Source organism: Muscardinus avellanarius, assembly GCF_963383645.1.
Source record: "Muscardinus avellanarius genome assembly, chromosome: 3".
Taxonomy (NCBI): Eukaryota; Metazoa; Chordata; class Mammalia; order Rodentia; family Gliridae; genus Muscardinus; species Muscardinus avellanarius.
Genome location: NC_137788.1, coordinates 161990554 through 162012312, shown reverse-complemented (window position 1 = coordinate 162012312; position 21759 = coordinate 161990554). Strand labels below are relative to the sequence as shown.

The 21759-nt window shown below is 48.6% G+C and overlaps 1 protein-coding gene across 1 annotated transcript in view; it reads left to right on the top strand.

Moving 5' to 3' along the window:
• TRPM1 (transient receptor potential cation channel subfamily M member 1) overlaps window positions 1-21759 on the top strand; it is a gene marked incomplete at both ends in the record, with an annotated part of 131553 nt that overhangs the window by 72259 nt on the left and 37535 nt on the right. Inside the window, 9 exons of the mRNA XM_080691709.1 lie at window positions 2071-2245; window positions 2655-2778; window positions 3803-3875; window positions 9454-9554; window positions 14008-14178; window positions 15408-15542; window positions 15971-16021; window positions 19191-19331; window positions 20207-20236. Coding sequence (XP_080547835.1) covers window positions 2071-2245; window positions 2655-2778; window positions 3803-3875; window positions 9454-9554; window positions 14008-14178; window positions 15408-15542; window positions 15971-16021; window positions 19191-19331; window positions 20207-20236 — 1001 coding nt within the window. The remainder of the gene's footprint in view (window positions 1-2070; window positions 2246-2654; window positions 2779-3802; window positions 3876-9453; window positions 9555-14007; window positions 14179-15407; window positions 15543-15970; window positions 16022-19190; window positions 19332-20206; window positions 20237-21759) is intronic.

Here is a 21759-nt window from a genome sequence, read left to right as displayed (position 1 = left end):
CCCCCTGTCTTGGCCGTGTGACTTGTGGGCTTCCCTTTGTCATCCTTTGCCTAGGGCTCTGAGTGGGGCGGGGACAGCAAAGGGGCGCTCAGTTGTCACCTCCCACCGCACGAGCTCCGGGGAGTCCAGCCTGGGCCAACAAGAGCCAGTTTTGCTCTGTTTCTAGAGAAGAAGGTGACTTGACCACCACATTCTTGAAGTTCTACAATCCCAACCTCCCTTGGGTTGGAAATCTCAAAGGCAGAGTCTAGGCCATCTTGGTCCAGCTTCCAGCATCTCTTATTTAGGGCTTGACACAAAACTGACCTTCAACGCTTATTTGCTGAAATGAATTTAACTATACTCACTCCTGTAGGAGACAGCAAAGTCATTCAACATACTTAGGTATCCCTGGTTGGCAAGATACATTGTGGAAGTGAACCAGAAACTGAATTCATCCACGCGAAACACTTGTATCTTCTCGTAACCTGTGCTAGCACATTTTACGTGAACTCCTGACAGCTGTGTACTGTGTGAACTTCCTAATTTGATTGTTAATGTCAATCGACTAATCCCTGCTGCAGCTAACTGACGCCAGGCGACACACGCTTGGAATGTAGCCGGCTCTCCATGTCTCTGGGTTCTGCCTCCGAGGATTTAACCAACTGCTGATAGGAAAATATTCGAGGGGAAAATGACGTCTTTACTGAACATGCACAGACTATCTTTTCTTGTTGCCATTCCCTAAACAATATGGGTTACAACTGTTTACACACAATTTACACTGTATTAGGTATTTTGAGTCATACAGAGACGTTTTAAAGAACGCAGGAGGATGTGTATAGGTTCTGTGAACATATTACACTATTTTACTATTTACATAGGATACTTGTGTATCCTCAGATTTTGTTATCTGCAGGGGGACAGGTCCTAGAACTCATCACTAGTTGATATCAAGGGATGACTGTAGATTCAGTCCTGGCCAGGAGTAAAATTGTGAGGTAGGCAAACTCGGTCCCTAGTTTCCTTGCTCTAGAATCCCAGCTTCCTAGAATCCTCCAGCCATCTCCTGTTCCGCAGAGCCCACCCTGCTGGCTCTAGCACCAAAAGCTAGGTAGCCTGCACCTGCCATGTACTCAGCGAGTCCTAATATCTGATAAAAGCAGAGGGAAGGCTCTGTAAGTATGTCCTCACCCAGTGGGCTAATAGTGGTCCTGTGTTTCCCTCATAGACCATATACAGGGTGAGTTTCCCTTACCTAAAATGCTTGGAACCCAGAGTATATCAGATTTCAGAGTTTTCCGGGTTTCCAGTATTTGCATAGACTTTTCTGGTTGAGCATCTTAATCCAAAATTCTGAAATGCTCTCCATTACAGGTTTCATATTTTCAAATTAGGGGCGCTCAACCTGTGCTGATTTATTCCAGGGACTGAAGGCGGATACGGTAACAGCACACCACGGTCCCGTGCCACACAGTTTACAACATATTTTGGTAGACAAATGTTTTCTTATATTTTAGACCTACTGCTCCTTCGAGAGAAAAGGGAGGTTTCATGATTACTCACCTTTTATGAATGGTGGTTTGGAAATTGGCCTGGTGTCTTAAGGTAATAGGGGAGAGGATAGAATTGAAGAGAGCCCACCTGTGGCTGGTCCAGGGCCCCTTTTCTTCTTTAAGGGAAAGCCATCCAAGGCGGACATTTCAGACTCCAGGGTAGGGAAGCGAGGGAGGCTTTTTTTTTTTTTTTTTTTTTTTAAGCAAGGAGCATCTTCCAACACGCCTTCCCCAGCTCACCTTGAGGTAGCTGGTGCGCCAGGTGAGTTACGTACGGAGTCCAACCACATGGGAGTCAGGGAGTTCAAGGTCTTTGAGGTTCTGGGTTTTCCAGTGAGGCCATAATATAAGTTTTGGATGCAAGAATGAAAGCAATCGTGTGCCCGAATTCCTTCCCAATCTTGGTAAACATTCATGCCACCCAAAGCCTCCATCAAGTCGTAAGGCGTGCACCATCCCCACATTTCAGCAATGGCAGCAAGGCCTCAAAGCTGGGGTTCCTTGGTCCCAACAGTGGGCGTGGTTTGTGTTGCAGGGCTCGGGCAGGGTGTGCCCGTCGTGAGCGTCTTGGTGGAAGGAGGCCCTAACGTGGCCTCTGTCGTCTTGGAATACCTCCGAGAAGACCCTCCGGTCCCCGTGGTGGTGTGCGACGGCAGCGGAAGAACCTCGGACATTTTGTCCTTTGCACACAAGTACTGTGAAGAAGGAGGGTAGGGTTTCTGAGCCTCGTTGTGTGGTGAAGGGTGGGTTACCCAAGCCTCCTCATTAGACCAAGAAGAGAGATCTGCTGAGATGTCCCAGCAGCGTTTAAAGAAGACTTGCTAGATCTCCCCCTGCAGAGGTCAGCGTGCCAGGGAGCAGTCAGGAGGATGTCGTGTCTCATGGGATCCCTTCTTGGGTAGAGTTCTCACTTCATCCTTAGAAGGTTCGCAACGCGGCTGGCTTAGAGGACGAGTGTAAAGGCAGTCTTCAGTCACATCGCCTGTTTGTCTCCTCTGCTAGGGTTCCCGCCCATAGCTAAGCTTCAGATCCAAAATACTGGGTGGATGAAGATGTCTGATTTACTCAGGAACGAGTCTGACTCGCTGTTTTCTTCTCGTTCACATTTCCTTTGAACAGGGTAATAAACGAGTCCCTCAGGGATCAGCTTCTCGTTACCATTCAGAAAACATTTAATTACGGCAAGACGCAATCGAAACAACTGTTCACAATTATAATGGAGTGCATGAAGAAGAAGGAGCTCGTGAGTGTCTTGGACTCGCTTCCAAGTGTGCTCCACACAGAGAATTAGATTTCCTTTCCTAATTCTGCCCATGTGTGCCTGAGGGACTCATTCCGATTTTAGCCTCTTCCAAGGGACACTTTCCAAACCCACACCAAGTTGACGGTTATGTCCACCTGCTGGAAACAGAATAAGCCCACTCAGGGGAGGGACCCAGCTGCTTTAGGACGTTAGCAAATGAGGTGACAGCACCACATCACCCACTTCAGATGCTCAAAGTAGGAAAAGAGTTAAAGACTTGGAGCCAGGCGTGCTGGTGCACACCTGTAATTCTAATACTTGGGAGCCTGAGACGGGAGGATTGCAGGTTCAAGGACAGCCTCAGCAACATAGCGAGACTCTTTGCAACCTAGTGAGGTTCTGTTTCAAATATAAAGAGGAGGAAATGGCTGGGGGTGTAGCTGGAGATAGAATGCCTCTGGATGCAATCCTCAGTATCTCACACACACACACACACACACACACACACACACACGCACTCACGAACATACACACAACTTGAAGGAGAGAGGCTCGAGCCACCTTTTCAGATCTGCTCACAAAGTCAGAATCATTTCACCTTCCAAATGGAGAAATTATTTCCCCTTCTCATTTCCTTAACTGTTTGTAAGGAATTGGCTCTCCTGTGCCCATCATGGGACGTCTTCAAAATTCTAAGTTTACAACTCCCTATGAATGTGTCCTGTGACTGACTGACACACTTTCACCATCCTGGTGGCTGTGTGGATGTTGGAGGGTAGATCCTGAGTGTCCTAGAGCAGATCAGGTAGATGATAAAACCAGAATTCAGGCAAGGATTTCTAGTCAGCAAGAACAACGCTGTAACTCCTGGAAGTCAAAGGCACGTGGGTTAGTTCTCAAAATCATTGTGTTAAGCATCTGTCTCTGTGGTTGCTTCTTAAAACAAACAAAACACCTCAACTCCCCTCCCTGTTCCAACTCCACCTCTCTGTACCCTCATCTCGCCACCATTCGCTCTTTTCAGATCACCGTGTTTAGGATGGGGTCTGAGGGTCAGCAAGACGTGGAGATGGCGATTTTAACTGCCCTGCTGAAAGGTGAGCTGTGGGAATGGGAGACCCTTTGCTAGGGTGTGAATACGGCCCTGGAAAGGCTTGTGTGTTGGCAATGCAAGTGTCCAGAGGTCAAATAACTGAACCAGGGCTCTAATCTCATCTAGTGGGAATGAATTTGCTGACTCCTGTTGTTAGGGTGTGGATACAGGACAGGCCCTGGAAAAGCTCGTTATTGGCAATGCTAAAGTGTCCAGAGGTAAAACAGAATCAGGGCTCTACTCACAGCGGTGGATAAATCTGCTGAAGGATTGATAATTTGAGCTAATAATTTCAGGATTAATATTTTTATGTTTTACTTTTATTTACTTTTTTTGTGGTACTGGGGATGTACCAGGGGCATTCTACCTCCAAGCTATACCCCCAGCCCTATTTTTTATTCTTTATTTTGAAGCAGGGTCTCACTGAGTTGCAAAGGGCCTAAGTAGCTGAGGCTGGTCACAAACCGCGATCCTCCTGTCTCAGCCTCCCAAATGCTGGGATTACAAGCGTGCGCCACCACAGGGCTCAGGATTAATAATTTGAATGAATGTACTGGGTTTGGAGCACGTTGGAGGATGCCGGGCACCAGACTTCAGATTGGGTCTGGAGATGGAGTGAGTCATCAGAGAAACAGCCAGTTTCTGCTTCCTGGTAGATTTTTTGTCAGATATAGTTTCTTTGGAGACTTGTGTTTAAATCCAGATGGGACGCTCCTCTCAGCTGCTGCTTGGGATGACATCTGCCCCGACAAGCCCTCCCCACACATGGCATTTCTCTGAGCTCACAGATTCGCTGGGGCTCTGCTCAGAGATCCTTAGCAAGCTTCAGCTTCTACTGCTATCTGCTGGACAGCACAGTCAGAGTGGGAAGCCAAGCAGGATCATCGATTTTATTAGATTTGCAAGAAACAGAAATGTATTAAGAACCATCTCAGATGAGGGGGAAATCTCCCAGGAAAAAGTCTCTGAGGTAGCTCTCAGGCAGGACTTTGGGTCCCGCTCATGTCCAGAAGGCTCCAGATGGCCTTGGGACTGCACCCGTGGAGAAGCCCCAGGCAGTTTGCATGTCCCTACAGCAGCTAAGTCCACACTGGGCTGGCCGATGGCCGGGTAGAGGGAGTGAGTATTGTCTGTCTTAGTGGTCTGCTACTTGGCTGGGTCCAGGGTGGATCATTGCAGGTGGTACAACTCAGGACACAGAACCAGAGAGTGCCATGGGACACCTTTATCTCCCGCCCTCCCCCTCACCCCCATAACCTGGCAGCTCAGCACTGAAGTCATGACTTTGACATTGCCTTTCTCGTCCAGCAGGATGTTATCAGGCTTCAGGTCCCTGTGCATGGCATCCTCCTGTGGCAGTAGCACCCTGCACATGGGGTCTTGAACAGTCACCAGGCCTCCTCCTCTGTACATCAGGGAGCCAGTGCCTGCGGCACACATGCTCCAGGTAGACGTAGTCAGCAGTGTCTACAACCTCAAACAGCTGGACCCCATTCGAATCACCCACAGGATTTGCTTGAATAGTCACTGGGCCGCCTCCTCCATTATGTCAGGGAGCCAGTGCCCTCCACACACGCGATCCATCACAGATAGATGTAGTCGGCGACGTCTACAATTGAAACAGCTGGACCACATTCGGTGCTCCATGTCCACAATTTATCCATTTCACATAGAATGAGGTGGAGTGTATACCTGTCCTTAGGCACTGCCTTTAAGGCCACCTCAGCCCCAGGGAGTCTCAGTCCCAGGGAGGCTATGGCCAGTTTGACCGGGCAAAGGTGCCCTGTCCAATGGCCCACAGGATCTGATAATGGCCCCTGCAGGCCCAGGGAGTGCTGGCCAAGAGGCCCGGCCCAGCCTCCCTACTCTCTCCTGCCACTGCCCGTCCAAAGCCATCACAGCAGCTAAAACAAACAACAAACTAAACCAGCAAGTAAATGTACAACAAAATAACAAACCCAAACTGCCACACACACACACACACACCCCAAGTCCAAAGTCACCAAGCCTAAACTTGTGGACTAAACTCAGCCACAGTAGGGCCTTAGATACCCGGAGCCTAAGACGCCCCAGAGCGGCTCATTGTGGGGCCACAGCAGGAAGTGGCCAGGTCCTGGGTGTGGCCCATTGGGACTGTCAATAGGGGCTTCCTCTTTAATAAGAATAAAGTTTCCAGAAGCTTTTTGTTTCAGTGGATTATGGAGACTGGTATTTACTTGTTTAGAAATTAAAATTTGTAGCATGTTAGCCGGGCATGGTGGCGCACGCTTGTAATCCCCGCACTTGGGAGGCGGAGACAGGAGGGTCAGGCAGGTTGGAAGCCAGCCATGCTGGCTTAAGAGACCCTGTTTCCAAATAAAAAAGTATAAAATAGGTGTCTGGGAATGTATCCCGGAGGTAGAAGGGCTTCCAGGAACCCCAGTACCAAAAAAAAAAAAAAAAAAAAAAAAAAAAAAAAAAGATTTGTAGCATGTTTTAGGGTCTTTTTTGAGTCTGGAAATTTGTAATCATTCTTGGCTCTTATAGACTTCATCATATCTACCCCAGAAGGATCAAACTTACTTTTCTATTCATTTTTAGTACTAGAGATTGACCCACATCCCTGCTTAATTTTTTTTTTTTAATTTTGAAACAGGACCTCACTAAGTTACTAAGGGCCTTTCTAAATTTGCTGAGGCTGGCCTCAAACCTGCTATCCTCCTGTTTCAGCTTCCCAAGTGTTGGGATTGCAGATGTGCCCCATCACGCCCAGATCAAATTCCTTATTCTTTCAATTTGGAATAATGGGTGTCACATCGTGTTACTATAACAAAAGGCTCTGCTCCTGGAGACACCATAGAGCACGCTGGTGACGTACACAGGATCTAGAAGGGAGCGCACATCTGCATTTCCCCGTAAGGTCTGTCTTGGTCAGCATTCCCTCTGCTGTAGTCCCACCTGACCAGGTAACTTAGAGGAAGGTTCATTTGCTCACGGTTTTCCTTGGGGATTTTGGAGTTCGGTTCATGTGAGGCCGATCTTAGGGCATGGAGGCAGGGGAAAAGAGAGACAGAAAGTAAGGCCTTTGTTCTCACATAATGAGGGCGAAAGCAAGAGTTTTGTGGCTACACTTTCTAAGTCTTTTTGTTGTTTTCCGAGATGGGGGTCTCCCTGTGTTGCCCAGGCTGACCTTGAACTTCTGTACTCAAGTAATCCTGCCTCAGCCTCCCAAGAAGCTGGGGTTAGAGGTGCAAACCATAATATTGGCCTATAATTTTTAAGTGAAAAACATAAATTTTATAAAAGGTTGAGCTGACATCTTTATCATTACAATTCTAAGTCAGGATCTTTTGTCGGGGGGCATTGAGTATTAAACCCAGGGACATTCTGCCTTTGAGCTACACCCCCAGCCCTTTTTATTTAGTTTGTTACTTTTTGAAACAGCATCTAAGTTGCTGAGGCTGACCTCCAACCTGTGAACCTCCCAAGTGCTGGGACTGCAAGTAAGCGCCATGGCACCCAGCTTTATTCTCTTATTCTAAGACACAAGATTGCTAGTATGCTGATAAGTAGGAAAAATAAATACAAGAGATTAAAAAATGAGTTACAGGAATAGAGGAATCCTCAACAGAAATCTTTTTGAAACTTAAGAGTACAGACTGCCTCATCGATGGAGCACAAGTAAGCTGTAAACTCCAAGACGATATTAAAGGGGTGAAATAATGCCGGGCTCTATATGCTGCTTTAAAAACTGGATTTGTTTATTATTTATTTATTTAGGTACTAGGGATTGAACCCAGAGGCATTCCTACTTCCAAGCTATACCCTCAGCCCGATTTTATTTATTAGGAAACAGGGTTTCACCGGGTTGCTGAGAACCTTGTTAAGTTGCTAATGCTGGATTTTGAACCTAAGATCTCCTATCTCAGCCTCCCAAGGACTGGGATAACAAGTGTGTACCACCACGCCCGGGTCATACCATATCTTTTTTTTTTTTTTTTTTTTTTTTTTTGCGGTACAAGGGAACCCAGGGACATTGTACCTCCAAGCTATACCCCTAGCCCTATTTTTTAGTCTTTTTAAAAATTTTTTTTGAAACAAGGTTTGTCTCACTGAGTTGCGAAGGGCCTCACTAAGTAGCTGAGATTGGCCACGAACCTCAATCCTCCAGTCTCCGCTTCCCAAATGCTGGGATTACAAGTGTGCACCACCACGCCCGGCCCATACAGATCTTTTAAGTTAAACTATTGTAGCACGTTTTTTAAAAAACTCATTATTGACAATGCAAAAATGTTCAGAGGTAAACTCATTGAAGCAGGATTCTAATCTCAGCAGTGGATAAGTCTACTGAAGGAGTGGTTGCTTACATGAAATTACTGGGTGGTAATTTAGACAGTGGAGGTCCAGGAGGTAGGTCACACAGCGTGGCCTTGGGGGCTGTATCTGTCCCAGGCTGCTTCCTGCCGTCGTCTTCGTCTTCTTCTCCTTCTTCTCTCCTCTCTTCTCTTCTCTTCTTCTCTCTCTCTCTCTCTCTCTCTCTCTCTCTCTCTCTCTCTCTTTCCCTCCTTCCTGCCACCATGAAGTGAGAGCGTTTCTGACAACTATGGACTGAACCTCTGAAACCATGAACCCAAATAAACCTTTCCGGCTCTAAGTTGTACTTGTCAGGTATCTTGGTCAAAGCGCCAGAATGGTTGACTAAAACACCTGCCCTTTCAATGCTGGGCTGGCCTGGGGCTTTGCTTATGAAAACCCTTCCCCCTCTTCTTTTACTGGAAACTTTCTGTTGGTGATAGAACCCTAAGCCAGCCAGGCTGCCAGGGGTGATCTCAGCAGAAAGCCACACTAGAATAACAAGGTTTCAAGTGGGTTTCTGCAGGGCAGGGGTCTGTGGGTACCCATGGACCACGCCGGGTTGAATTCATTTATAACGTTTCCATTTATAACGGGTACACTGAGGGCATCTTCCCAGAGTGTAAACACGAAATGGGTTTGCATTCGCAATCACTGCATTCCACAGGGCTCTAATTTCTCCATCCCACCTCTAATGACAGGCTTCAACCAGGCGTTTGGCAGAGGTGGGGTCTGCGCTGGGAGGCACATTTCTTCCTGCCTCCCAGCTGGGTCGAGGCCATGCACGGGCAGGGAGGAGAGGAGAAGAGGGTCACCATGGGCTGGCTGCCTGGCAGTGCCACACGGGTCTCCGTGCAACGGGGGCTAGAGTGCTTGGGAGGGGCATCTCCGCTGGCCTGGCCTGGCAAATATTTGGAGAGTCCCAGGGCTCCTGCCCTTTTGTGAACAATGCCTTGAATGCCTGGTCGCTCCTCTGTCCCTCCCAAGGAGACTGTGCAGAGCTGGCATGGGAAGAAGTTGCTGCCATCTTCCTCCCAGGAAGCTCTTGGAGAATAAGGAAACTCTTAGCCGATTCAGGAGCAAGAGAAAGCTGATTCAGGCTAATCTATGGGGCAAGAGAAAAACAGCCATGCTAAGTTCCAGGTCAGCACTAAGTGAGCCAGAGGAAGCATCTGCTAGCTGCCCGGCACCTGCCAAACCCAGGGGTCCCAGCTCAGAGTGAAAATCGCTGTCACTTGTCACCTTTCCAGGCACCAACGCTTCGGCTCCGGATCAGCTGAGCTTGGCGCTGGCCTGGAACCGTGTGGACATAGCACGAAGCCAGATCTTTGTCTTTGGACCCCACTGGCCGGTGAACCTAAGTGTTTTTCGATTTGTATCATTTACTGTGACTTTGTACATGTAATGAGTTAGTGTATTCCCCCTCGTGACATGATCCTGGAAAGTCATCTGGGTTCCTGGTGATCCCATGGGCGTGGGGATCTATTTGGGTTACTAGAAGTTGCATTGTTTAACTGCAGAGAACTGGAAGGAGCAAGTGCTGTGAGCACCAGACTGAGACCAACCTTCCAGGAGAAATCAGCCACCTAACCCTTTATCCTTGCTGGTAAAAGTGGCCTTTGTCCTTTAAACAGGAAGGCAGGAAAGGAAGGAGGGAGGGAAAAGGAAAGAAAGGGAAGAAAGAAAGAAGAAAGAAAAAGGAAGGAAGGAAGGAGAGAAAGAAAGAGAAAGGAGGAAAAAGAGAAAAGAGAAAAGAAGGAAAAGAGAAAAAAGGAAGGAAGAGAAGGAAGGAGAGAAAGAAAAAGAGAAAGGAAGGAAAAAGGGAAATGAGAAAAGAAGGAAAAGGGAAAAGAACAAAAGAAAGGAAGGAAGGAATGGAGGAAGGAAAGAAGGAAGAGAAGGAAGGAAGAAGAAAGGATGGAAGGAAAAAATAGTTGATTAAAATTAAAACCAATGTTTCTATTCAGGGCATTGATTTTTCAAATTATGTGTAATATGTGAGAGATAATGTGTGTGCGTGCAGTGTGTGTGAGGGATGTGTGAGCTGTGGGAGACAGGATGTTTTGTGTGTTTGTGGCTGTGGGTGTCATGGGGGTGCGCATGTGTGTGCACACAGTGACCAAGTATGAAAAGCAGCTCCAGGTCCCCTCCTATTCCTTCAATCGAAGCAGCTTCTTTGGTCCATTCTGTAGACTGGGTTCACAGTGAATTGTTGTTCATAGTAGGCTCTGCTCTTAGACACTGGGTGGGGATTTAGAGGATTCATGTCAGGTTCTAAAACCATAGCTCTCAAAACATGCCTGGGATTCTGCTGTACAAAATCATCTCATTTTTTTTTACAACAAATAAGAAAGTTATAAAGCCAAAAATCCAAGCTTCCACCTTAGGAAACTGGAAGAGCAAATTAAATACAAAGCAAACCAAAGAAAATAAATAATAAAAAGCAGAGTAGAAATCAACGGCATCAAAACTAGAAAGTCAGTCAAAGAAAGTGACAAAATCTAAATCTACTTCTTTCAAAAGATCAGTGACATTAGTAAGCCTCTAGTAGCTGAGCTGTAAATAAGAAAAAAAAAAAGAGAAAAGACACAAAATAATTATATTGAAAATTAAAGAGGAGCCATCACTACAGATATCACAGTCTCACTAGTGAGACCCTGTTTCAAAAAAAAAAAAAAAGGATAACAAAAGAATGTACAGACAGTCTTCCCAGAAAATGACTGCTCAGCCCACATCTGAGGTGGTGCAGGGGTAGCTCCTCTGCCTGGATGCAGTCCATGCCATAGACCCTGAGAAATGGCAGGTGACTAGGTGCTGGCTGGTGGAAAGCGACGGGGAACGCCATCCTTGCAGAGGGAAGGCACGTGAGAACAGGCTGAGGTGAGAAAGAACTGGACATTTCAAGTAAACTTACGGGCCGGGCCAGGATGGCTGAGGGCAGCGAGAAGAGAAGAGGAAGTCCAGTTTGCTTAATTTCCCTTTTATTGCCTGTGTCTTTGGGGACTGAACTGTCAAGTCTAATATTGTGATGTTTCTGCCCTTGGTTTTCTTCGAAGTGACTTTTGTAGCTTTAGCATTTATGTTTAGGTCTTTTACTCGTCTTGAATTAACAGTTGATGGTTTTGCATGGGTAGACTGAAGCTCCAGCTTCACGCTTTTGCATGTGGGCACCAGTTTTCCCAGCGCCAATTTTTAAATACGGTGTCACTTTTTCAGCTAAGGTGCCAGGGGTCTTGTCTGCATGACGCATCAGCCCAGAGACTCTTCCATGCACAGCTTCATGTTGACCAAGACCGCACAAGTGCACACACTTCTCTTGATGCAATCTCTGCCCCGCCCCACTTAAGGACTTCACACGGGCGTATTACATACATATATTCACATATTTAAGGGTTACTCTAAAAATTGCACTGAGTGGGTGCCATGGCAGAGGTGTTCAGTCCTGTTTTCTTTTCCTTTTTTTTTTGTTTTGTTTGTGCTTGTGTGTGAATGTATTTTTGTTTTTGTTTTTGGTACAGGAAATTTAACCAAGCTATACCCCGAGCCATTTTAAATTCTGAAACAGGGTCTCCCTAAGCTGCTGAGACTGACCTCAAATCTGCGATTCCCCTGTCTCAGGCTCCCAGGTACTGGGATTACAGGTGTGGGCCACCATGCCTGGCTAGCAGGGACCTGTTAATGGGCTACCGAAGCCGTTCAACTGGATGATAGCACCTTGGACCAAAGCAGAGGTAGAGAAGAAGGCAAGACTTGGGCAGAATTGAGTGATATTTATCATGCAACCTAACTGCACGTAGGGATGGATTAACCATGGAGGAGGGTGGTGGAAAGCAAGATGTCAGCAATGACTTGCAGTTTCCCAGCTTGTATTACTAGTGCATTTGCTGCCATTTCACTAAGGTAAGGGATGGTGGAGGAGGGCTAGCTTACAGGGGAGCTCCTGCGTGTGGTTTTGAATATGATGAGCTTTGCTTTGGTTTGGAGAGGTTTGTCCCTCAGAAGACCACGTGCTGGAGGCTTGACCCGATGTGGCAGTGTCTAGGGGTCCAGTGGGGCCATGGGGCACTGCCCTCAGAACGGATCAGGGCTGTTCTCCCCAGACCCAGGCTAGCTCCTGTGAAAGCAGCTTAGTATAAATGGAGGAGACTGGCCCCGCCGTCTCCGGCTTCCTGCCTTGCCTGTGATCTCTGACCTCGCGAGGCCTCTCATGGGGTGTCATTTAGCATCAGGTGAGGCACCAGCCAGCGCCACGGTGTTTGGATTTTCATCCTCTAAACGGTAAGCTAAGTAAGCCTCTTGTCTTTATTCAGCACAGAGCTTCAGGTATTTTGTTGCAGCAACAGAAAGCTGACTAATAAAAGCTTAAAGAGTCTATGAGACCAGCACTTGGGAGGCTGAGACAGGAGGATCTCAGGTTAAAAGCCAACCTCAGCACTTTAGCAAGACTCCGTTTCAAAGTATAAAATAAAAAGGGCTGGGGGTATATCTCAGAGGTAGATGTCCCTGGGTTCAATTTCCAGAATAATAAAAAAATAAAACAGAGTTTATGAGGCATGAGATGTGCAGGTAGGGATACTGAGTGGGCAGCAAAACCTCTGGAAAGACAGGTGGACTGAAGCTAGACAGAGAGGTTGTTGGCAAAGAGCTGACGAGTGTTGGCATGGTTGGTGAGGCTGCCCAGGGAGGCAGGAGTGTGGAAGGGAAGGGAGCTGGCAACAGAGCTGAAGGACCTTGCCATGAGAAGCAGTGACCAGACAGGGAAGAGGCAAGGGGAGCCTGGGGTGCCCGGAGGCTCAGCGGAGCTCAGGGAGGGAGCAGGCGGTGGAGCCAGATATGCTGAGGGCCCAGCTCAAGGAGGCCTGGGAAATGAGCTGCAGCTGGACGCCAGCACAGACCTCAGTGACCAAAGCCAGGGGCGGGTGGGGAAGAGGCAGGGGTGGAAGGCATGGGAGGGAGCCAGTGTCTGCAGGCAGACAACTCACCAGAGAGGCCGGCGGGAGGGCAGAGAGGTCCGGCAGCAGAGGGCATCAGCCGGAGGAGCAGGTCATCCAAACGTGGGCTCTGTCTGCACGAGGGCATCCCTCCATCCTCCCACCCCAGGGGACGGTGCCACCTCTGTTGTCTTCTGTCCCGGTGCCCTGGAGGTCTGCTCTTTCTATCTCACATGCAGCTCTGTGATGCCTGACGGGGCTTCTTTACCCACCGATCAGTTCCAGTTCATGTTTGGATCTAGACAGGCATCTGTGGTTCTGTCCATCATCTCTGACCCCTTCACAATCACGTTCTAACGTTAGGTGGCTGGGTCCTGCTCTTCAGTGCCTTTGAGCGTGCCTCTCAGCACCCTTTCCTTTGTGCAAAAACACATGCCAATCAGAATGTCAGCCACTGCAAACACATAAAGCTGTCGTGTTATGCCAAGTACGTATTGATGTCCATAAGTAAGTGGTCTGTGGTCTCGGGGCCTTCTCCATCAGACAGCCAGGCCGGCAATCCTGCAATGACAGAGAGAGAGGAGAGGAGAGAGAGAGAGAGAGAGAGAGAGAGAGAGAGAGAGAGAGAGAGAGAGGATGTATTCATATGTGTGCTGTGTGGGTATGTGATGCAAGTGTTTGCTGTGTGCATGGTAAACTGTACAAGCGTGCACACATATGACTGCACAGGTGGGCTTGTTCACGTGTGAGTGTGAGTATGTGTCACAGGAGGGAGCACGCGTGCGGGTGTTTGTGTGTGTGAGTGTGCAGAGCTGAGTGGTCAGGGACGAGGGGCCTCAATGCCTCTTCCCAACTGTTTGCTGTGAACCGCAGCCCCTGGGAAGCCTGGCCCCCCCAGTGGACACCAAAGTCACCGAGAAGGACAAGAAGCCGCCGACGGCCACCACCAAGGGGCGGGGGAAAGGCAAAGGCAAGAAGAAAGGGAAGGTGAAGGAGGAGGTGGAGGAGGAGACGGACCCGCGCAAGATCGAGCTGCTGAACTGGGTACGCACGTGCGAGTGCTGGCTCTGGCTCCCTGGGCATCGTGGGGACCAGAGCTGAGGTCACCGCCTTCTCCAGGGAAGGGGCAGGTCGCACTCTCTGCTTTGGCCTCAGGAGGGCCCTGAGTGCTGGGGAGGGGCCAAGCATGGATGGGGAAACGTCAGTTTTCCAACAACAACGGCATGTTCCTGTGCAGTGCAGCCGTCGGTAACCCCGCAGGCCCCTGCCGCTGGAGCACAGCGGCCTGGGCACAGCTGGGCATCCTGCTTTATAGGAGCTCTCTCTGCCTGGCAGACGTGCGGAAGCTTGTTGCATTAAAGATGGAATAAATCATTTCTGGCTGTGTCGTTCCCATCTGTGCGACAGAGCATTTTGGAAAGACGGGGCCCATGAAGGGGTGTATGGGTGACAGCTGTCTAGGCTGAGAGGCCAGAGCCGACGTGCGTGGGGGCTCTGGGTCCCGTGGCTGTCAGGACCTGGCAAGACAGGGCCTCTGCAGGACACATGCTTGCCATTGGTATAGCCAGTCACCACGTGGCACCTCGGGGCCTGTGCCATTCCTACAAGGCCCTGCAACTGCCAGAGGGCACTGCCAGGCAAGGAGACCAGAGAGAAACCCCACGGGGCAACACTAGCATGGTACTGAATTTCCAAACCCTCTTCAATTTCTTTACTTATTTTGCAGTACAGGGAACTGAACCCAGGGTCATTCTACTTGTAGGCTACACCCAGCCACTTTAATTTTTATTTTCAGTTATTTATGTTTTGAAACGGGGTCTTGCTAAGTAGCTGAGGCTCTCTGCGTTGCTGAGGCTACCCTCGAACCTGCGATCCTATCTCAACCTGCGGGGTGCTGGAATTACAGGCATACACCACTGCACCCGTCCCCTTCCATTTATTTTAAAAAGAAGGAAATCCTTTATAAACTTAAATAGCATATGTAGGGGCCAAGCTAAGAGAAAAGAATGGGGAGATGAGACGTGGCTATCCCGGGAGAAGAACAGAGACACCCAGGGGCCCGGGTTGCAGCTCCTGGTAGAGCGCTGGCCCTGCATGTGCAAGCCCCAGCACGTGCACGTGTGTACACACCCACGTGTGCCCCCACACACACACACCATGGCTTTTAACAGAGAACTCTGTAGAGTGTCGGCACACGCCCTGGAGCATGCCCCAGGACCTACCTCGGGTTGAGCGCCCGCCCCGCCCCCACCCGCCTCTCCCGGCCCCTGCAGGTGAGCGCTCTGGAGCAGGCCATGCTGGACGCGCTCGTCTTGGACCGGGTCGACTTTGTGAAGCTCCTGATTGAAAACGGGGTGAACATGCAGCACTTCCTCACCATCCCCAGGCTGGAGGAGCTCTACAACACCGTGAGTGCTCCAGAGCGAGGAGGCGCAGCGGCTCCTTCTGTCTCTGTCTCTCGCTCCCTCCCTCTTCCCCTTTCTTTCTCTCACTCCCTCTCTCCCTCCTCCTCCCCATCTCTGTCTCTCTCTCCCCTCTCATTTCAGCTGGCCACGGCCTTGCTAAGTAGCTGAGGCTGGCCACAAACCTGCATTCCTCCTATCTCAGCCTCCCAAGTACTGGAATCGCAGGCGAGCGCCGCCACGCACAGGGCATTTCGCATACACTTAAATGTGCTGGGTTCTTCCTAACCACAACCAGCTCTGTGCCGTAAGAGACATAGGCTGATCTCGGTTACGCTCCTGTCCCCACACTTCATTAATTCTATACATTAGAGCAGAATTCTGCTCCAGGAGTTACAGCGCATGCTTAATATGGCTGAATGCTTCTCTTCCAGAGACTGGGGCCGCCAAACACACTTCACCTGCTGGTGAGGGACGTAAAAAAGGTCAGTTTTCCCCCCTGTATTATACTCCTTACCCATCAGCAGCTTTCACTAAACCATTTCTTAAAAGCAAATTTTTTAAATCTTGAGAATGTGTTATCTTCTTAGTTAAGGTGTAGGAGGTAATGAATTCCTGTCTTTGTCATAAAGAGTGCTTGAAACTAGAAAAGAAAAGATAACTTATTTATTTATTTATTTATTTATTTATGTGGTACTAGGTATAAACTCAGGGGCATTCTACTTTTGAGCTGCACCTTGGGCCCTATTTAATTCTTTCTTTTCTTTTCTTTTCTTTTTTTTTTTTTTGTGGTACTGGAGGTGGAACCCAGGGGCTTTTCTACCTCTGGGCTATACTCCCAAACCTATTTTTATACTTTATTTGGAAACAGGGTCTCACTAAGTTGCTGAGAGCCTCACTCAGTAGCTGAGGCTGGCTTTGAACCTGTATGATCCTCCTATCTCAGCCTCCCAAGCACTGGGATTACAAGTGTGTGCCTCCATGCCTGGATTAATTCTTTATTTTGAAAGAGGGTCTCACTAAGTTACAAAGGGCCTCACTAAGTTGCTGAGGCTGGCCTTGAACCTGCGGTCCTCCGGTCTTGGCCTCTCAAGTACTGGGATGACAGGCATGAACCACCCGCCTGGCTTAAGGATAGCCTTTTGTGTGCCGGGAGCATGTCGGGTGGCCCCAGGATAATAGATCGGCACTGACGCGGGCCCTGCCTCCCCCAGCCCGGGCCGCCCCACACTCTACCTACGCCACGATTTGTCACTCGTGCGCTGTGCCTCTTCCCAGAAGTCCCCAAGGAGGCTGCTCCTTGGTTCCGCGTGCCCTGCGGGCTGCAGAAGAGGGCCTCAGCCCCTGTCCCCTCCTCACTACACGGCAGCTGCGCCCTCTCTGCTGCAGTGACTTCTGAGGCTGCATCTCCTGGGCTCTGCTGGCTTTTCTGTCCCGCAGCCACGGGTGAGAGGGTTAGCCTGGGCTCGAGAAGAGCGCGGTCCCTCGCCTGCAGGGCCCCCATGTGTACAACTGCATTCCGAGCAAGAGAAGATAGCTCAAACGAGCGGATAAGCTTTTCCGTCAGAGGCCTAAATAGGCCGAAATAATTCATGCGAATATTTAATCCTGATACGAGAACATGATTCATGGAGCAGAACGGAATCGCTGCACCCGGGAGCCCAGAGGGACCCTCTGGCGGGAGCCCTTGTTTTCCACTTACGAATTCCTATTTGCCCCGCAGGACCCAGCTGGAGGATATATTAGAAAACACAAACTTGTGAAAGCAGCAGTTAGCCTAGTTCAGACCCAACCGCTTCTCACCTGAATGGCTTCAATAATCCCCTGGAGCTCGAGACACACCCTCCCATGCTTCCTGCTTAAAATCTCCCGTTTCCCAATGACCGTGGCTCGAAGTTCAAGCTCCCCACAAGAAAGGAGCCCGTGTCCGCGTGACCAGAGCCCTTCACACCAGACTAAGCCCGGCCCCTGACGCTGCAGCCCAGGGACTCTGTGTCCTCCCCCCCACACCTTCCTTCTTCTCATCCACCATTCCTGATCCACCAGCTCCAAACTAAGCTGCTGCCTTCTCCTGGAGCTGTTCCCATCCTCCAAAGGCCTCTTCCCTTCCCCTCGTGTGGCCCATGGCTGTGTCGGGCAGTTGACAGCTTTGCCTCTCTCCCTGCATGGCAGGCTCCTTAGGACAGGGCGAGTCTCCTGATGGCTGAGAAGAAACCTCCAACATGGTCAAGGATCTCAACAGGGGAACAAATAGAAATTGTTTGAGTTAAAGATTTAATTGACGTACCTATTCCTATTGCAATAGGTAATCTTGTGTGATGAGATACCACCATCACTACAGCCATAAGAAATAAACCACACAATAAATGGCTCACTTTTTTTTTTTTTGCAGTACTGGGGATGGAACCCAGGGGCATTTTACCATCGAGCTACACTCACGGCCCTATTTTTTACTCTTTATTTTGAAACAGGGTCTCGCTGAGTTGCAAAGAGCCTCACTAGTAGCTGAGGTTGTCTGTGAATTGTGATTCTCTGGTCTCAGCCTCCTGAATGCTGGGATTACAAGCGTGAGATACCATACCCAGCTAAATTTTTGTATGTGTGTGTGTGATACTGGGGTTCCTGGAAACCCTTCTACCTCCGGGGTACACTCCCAGACACCTATTTTTTTATATTTCTATTTGGAAACAAGGTCTCTTAATACAGTGAGGCTGGCTTCAAACCTGTGCCATCCTCCTGTTTCCACCTCCCAAACGCAGAGATTACAAGCGCGTGTCACCACGCCCGGCTGTTAAATATTTTTTTTAAAAGCCTTATAAACATTGGTCAGCTCTGCTCCCTGGATAAGCCAACCACCCAGGACAGAAGTGAGCGGTGCTAATGCCTGGGGATCCTCTGTGCAGGCTGTTCCTCCTCTCTACAGCTGACTGTCTCAACACACCCTCTGCCACTTTGATGCAAAACTGCCCCATGATCAGCTTTCGGTCACACCACATGGTTCGTGGTGTTTGTATTCTTACAAAAGATCTTGGCAGTGGGGTTCTATCCCCTAGAAAGACACTGGACAAGCCAGGTGTGGTGGTGCATGCTTATAATCCCAGTACTTGGGAGGCTGAGACAGGAGGATTGCAGGTAGCCAGCCTCAGCTACTTAGTGAAACCCTGTATCAAAATAAAATTTAAAGTAGGCTGGGGGTATACCTCAGAGGTAGAACGCCCTTGGCTTTTGCTACAAAACGCCCTGGGAAAACGCCCTCCCAGTCTTCCTCTTTTGCATGAAATACTCCCAAACCCCCCATGGCTAAGTTCTCCCTGCGAGCAGCTGTCCAAACACCTGCTCACCCACACTCCTCTCAGGCCAGCTGCCCATATCATTTCCTCCTTCATACTCACACGTGCCAACTGCAGACCAATCTGTCAGGCCATCCCCGTGCCAGGTCCTCAACCCTACGACCATGTGGGCGTCTCGTCCTTTCTTCTCATTAGAGACGCTTAACCCATTTTGTGGGACATGGCTTAACCCATCACCACCCTCAATCAAATGGCCACAGACTGACTGGTGTCTAATCCCCCATCTGTTACATGAATTCCCAAGTCGGGGCTGGAATGACCACTGGGGCCAGGGGTGTGCCTGATGGAAACACTTTTCTTACAGAGCAACCTTCCACCCGATTACCACATCAGCCTCATCGACATCGGGCTCGTGCTGGAGTACCTCATGGGAGGAGCCTATCGCTGCAACTACACCCGGAAAAGTTTCCGGACCTTGTACAACAACTTGTTTGGACCAAAGAGGGTAGCGCTCGGTGGATGCACAGTGTTCTGTGCCTTGCTATGCTTTCCGATATCTCAGCCTGTTCAAAGCCTAACTCTTCGCTCGTGCCCTGAGCACGCCCGCCTGCCTCCTGCACTGACTCCCCGACATGAGGCTTTCCCAACCTCATGGACACCCAGCTTCAGGAGTAGTCATCCTCCTTCATCCCTGAGCATGTCAGGGGGTACCACCCATCAATCGCACAGTACTGCCCTCCTGGGCGCATTAGCTTCCTCCTGGGAAAACAGCTACTGCCTCTGCCCTCTCCAGTCCACCCTACCGTTCGCCCTTCCAATGTAGCTGCTGTCATCTTGCAAAACAAGGCACGCCACCACACACTCCCTGCCCGAATCCATCCAGGGCTCCCCGCCGCACACAAGAATCACGGCCACACACATGATCACAGCATCCAGGGCTCCCTGCCTGCTGTCCCCAGCCTGCCACCATAGGGTGGGAGCACCATACTTCCACCCAAGCGTCCCAAATCGAGGTGTATCCCTGTGCCCGCCACGACCCCTCCTTGATCATACCTTTCCAAACCTCACTCTTATGAAAAGCCCAATTCCAGCGTCAGATCTGCCACGAAGCCTTCCCCTCGTCCCGACTCCGCAGCTCCAAGTCTCTGATGTTAAAACATGTCTGGTTCCACCTGCGATAGGACAGAACATGTCTGTGTGTCTTTCTCCTCGGCTGACTTCTATCACAGCAGCATTTCCCCCCCTTGGCTACTGTCATTGATTAGTAATGATGTGAAATACTTTATTATTATGTCTGCCACTAACAATACTACTATTATGCTCTTTGTATTACTACTACTAACCTTAGCAAACTGATTTCCCCCCTCTTTTGTTATGCAGCCTAAAGCCCTTAAGCTTCTGGGAATGGAAGTAAGTAGAATTTGTTTTTTGATACTTTTGTGATGTTTTGGTCAAATGTAGATAAACCTTTTAGTTTTGCATTTGTTTAAGAAAAAGTTTGTTTTTCACGAATAAATTTGCCACACAACTCACCAAAATTTGGCTGGGCGATTAAGCCAAATTATGTAAAGGGATCACATACACTTTTTAAAAGGATGAGCCTACCCAATTCATTTTTTGGTGTTAGCAAGACCCCGGTCTCCAAAGCACATGAAGATTAAAATGAACAAACCCCACTAGAAGCTGGGCATGGTGGTGCACACTTGTAATCCCAGCACCTGGGAGGCTGAGACAGGAGGATCGTAGGTATGAGGCCCTCCACAACTTAGTGAGGCCCTGTTTCAAGATAAATAATAAAAAAAAATAGGGCGGGGGATGTAGTTCAGAGGTAGAATGCCCCTGGGTTCTGTCCCCAATGCTATCCATTTCTATAGAAAGTTATTCAGAAGTATATTATTTTAACCTTTCCAGGCACGGACTTTTATTGTTGTCTTACTATTATTGGTTTCTAATTTTATCCCTTGAACATAGACTACATGATTTCTGGTATTTGGAATTTGCTGAGATAGAAAAATCTCAAAGGAATTGGGGTATAATGCCTGGTTGATTTTCTGTGAAACTCCCTGTGGGTACAAGTCTTCTATCTCCCCATCAGGTCCAATATGGTGATACCGCTATTTCACTGGCTTTTATCTTTACTACTATTTTCTCAAATTCACTTCTAAGTCAGGTGTGTTTAAGGAGTTTTACTGTGATTATGGGATTGTCAATTTCTCTTCTTATTTCCAGTTCAGATCTTGGGCCATTTTACTGGGTTGTTTTTCTTTTCTTTATTACTTGGTGGCAGATCTTTGCATTTTGAGGAAATTGCTCCTTATTTGTTAAATTCTTTTACTGGCAATTAAGAGAATTTGCATACAATTAACATTTTAATAAGATTCTATGTTGTTGAAAGGTAGTTTTAAAGGACTTCTGTTTTAAAACTTGTGTTAGGAGCCAGGCATGGTGGCGCACATTTGTAATCCTAGTACTTAGGAGGCTCAGACAGGAGATGATGGTAAATTCAAAGCCAGCCTGTGCAACTTAGGCCCTCTGCAACCTAGGCTTTTTGCAACCTAGTGAAACCATGTTTCCAAATAAAAATAAAATTGGGCTACAGCTTGGAGGTAGAATGCCTCTTGGTTCAATCCCCAGAACCAAAAATAATAAAATAAAAAATTTTGTGTTAGCCACTAGTTGTTTTTTTATCATAATCTATATATATTTGAAAATAAAACTGTTTGTAAATTTTAAAATTTCCATCACGTTTATTTATTTATTTATTTTTTTGGTGGTACTGGGGTTCCTGGAAGCCCTTCTACCTCCGGGCTACACTCCCAGACCTACTTTTACATTTTTATTTGGAAACAGGGTCTCCTAAGCCAGCGCGCGGCTGGCTTCGAACCTGCGCGATCCTCCTGTCTCTGCCTCCCAAGCGCGGGGATTACAAGCGT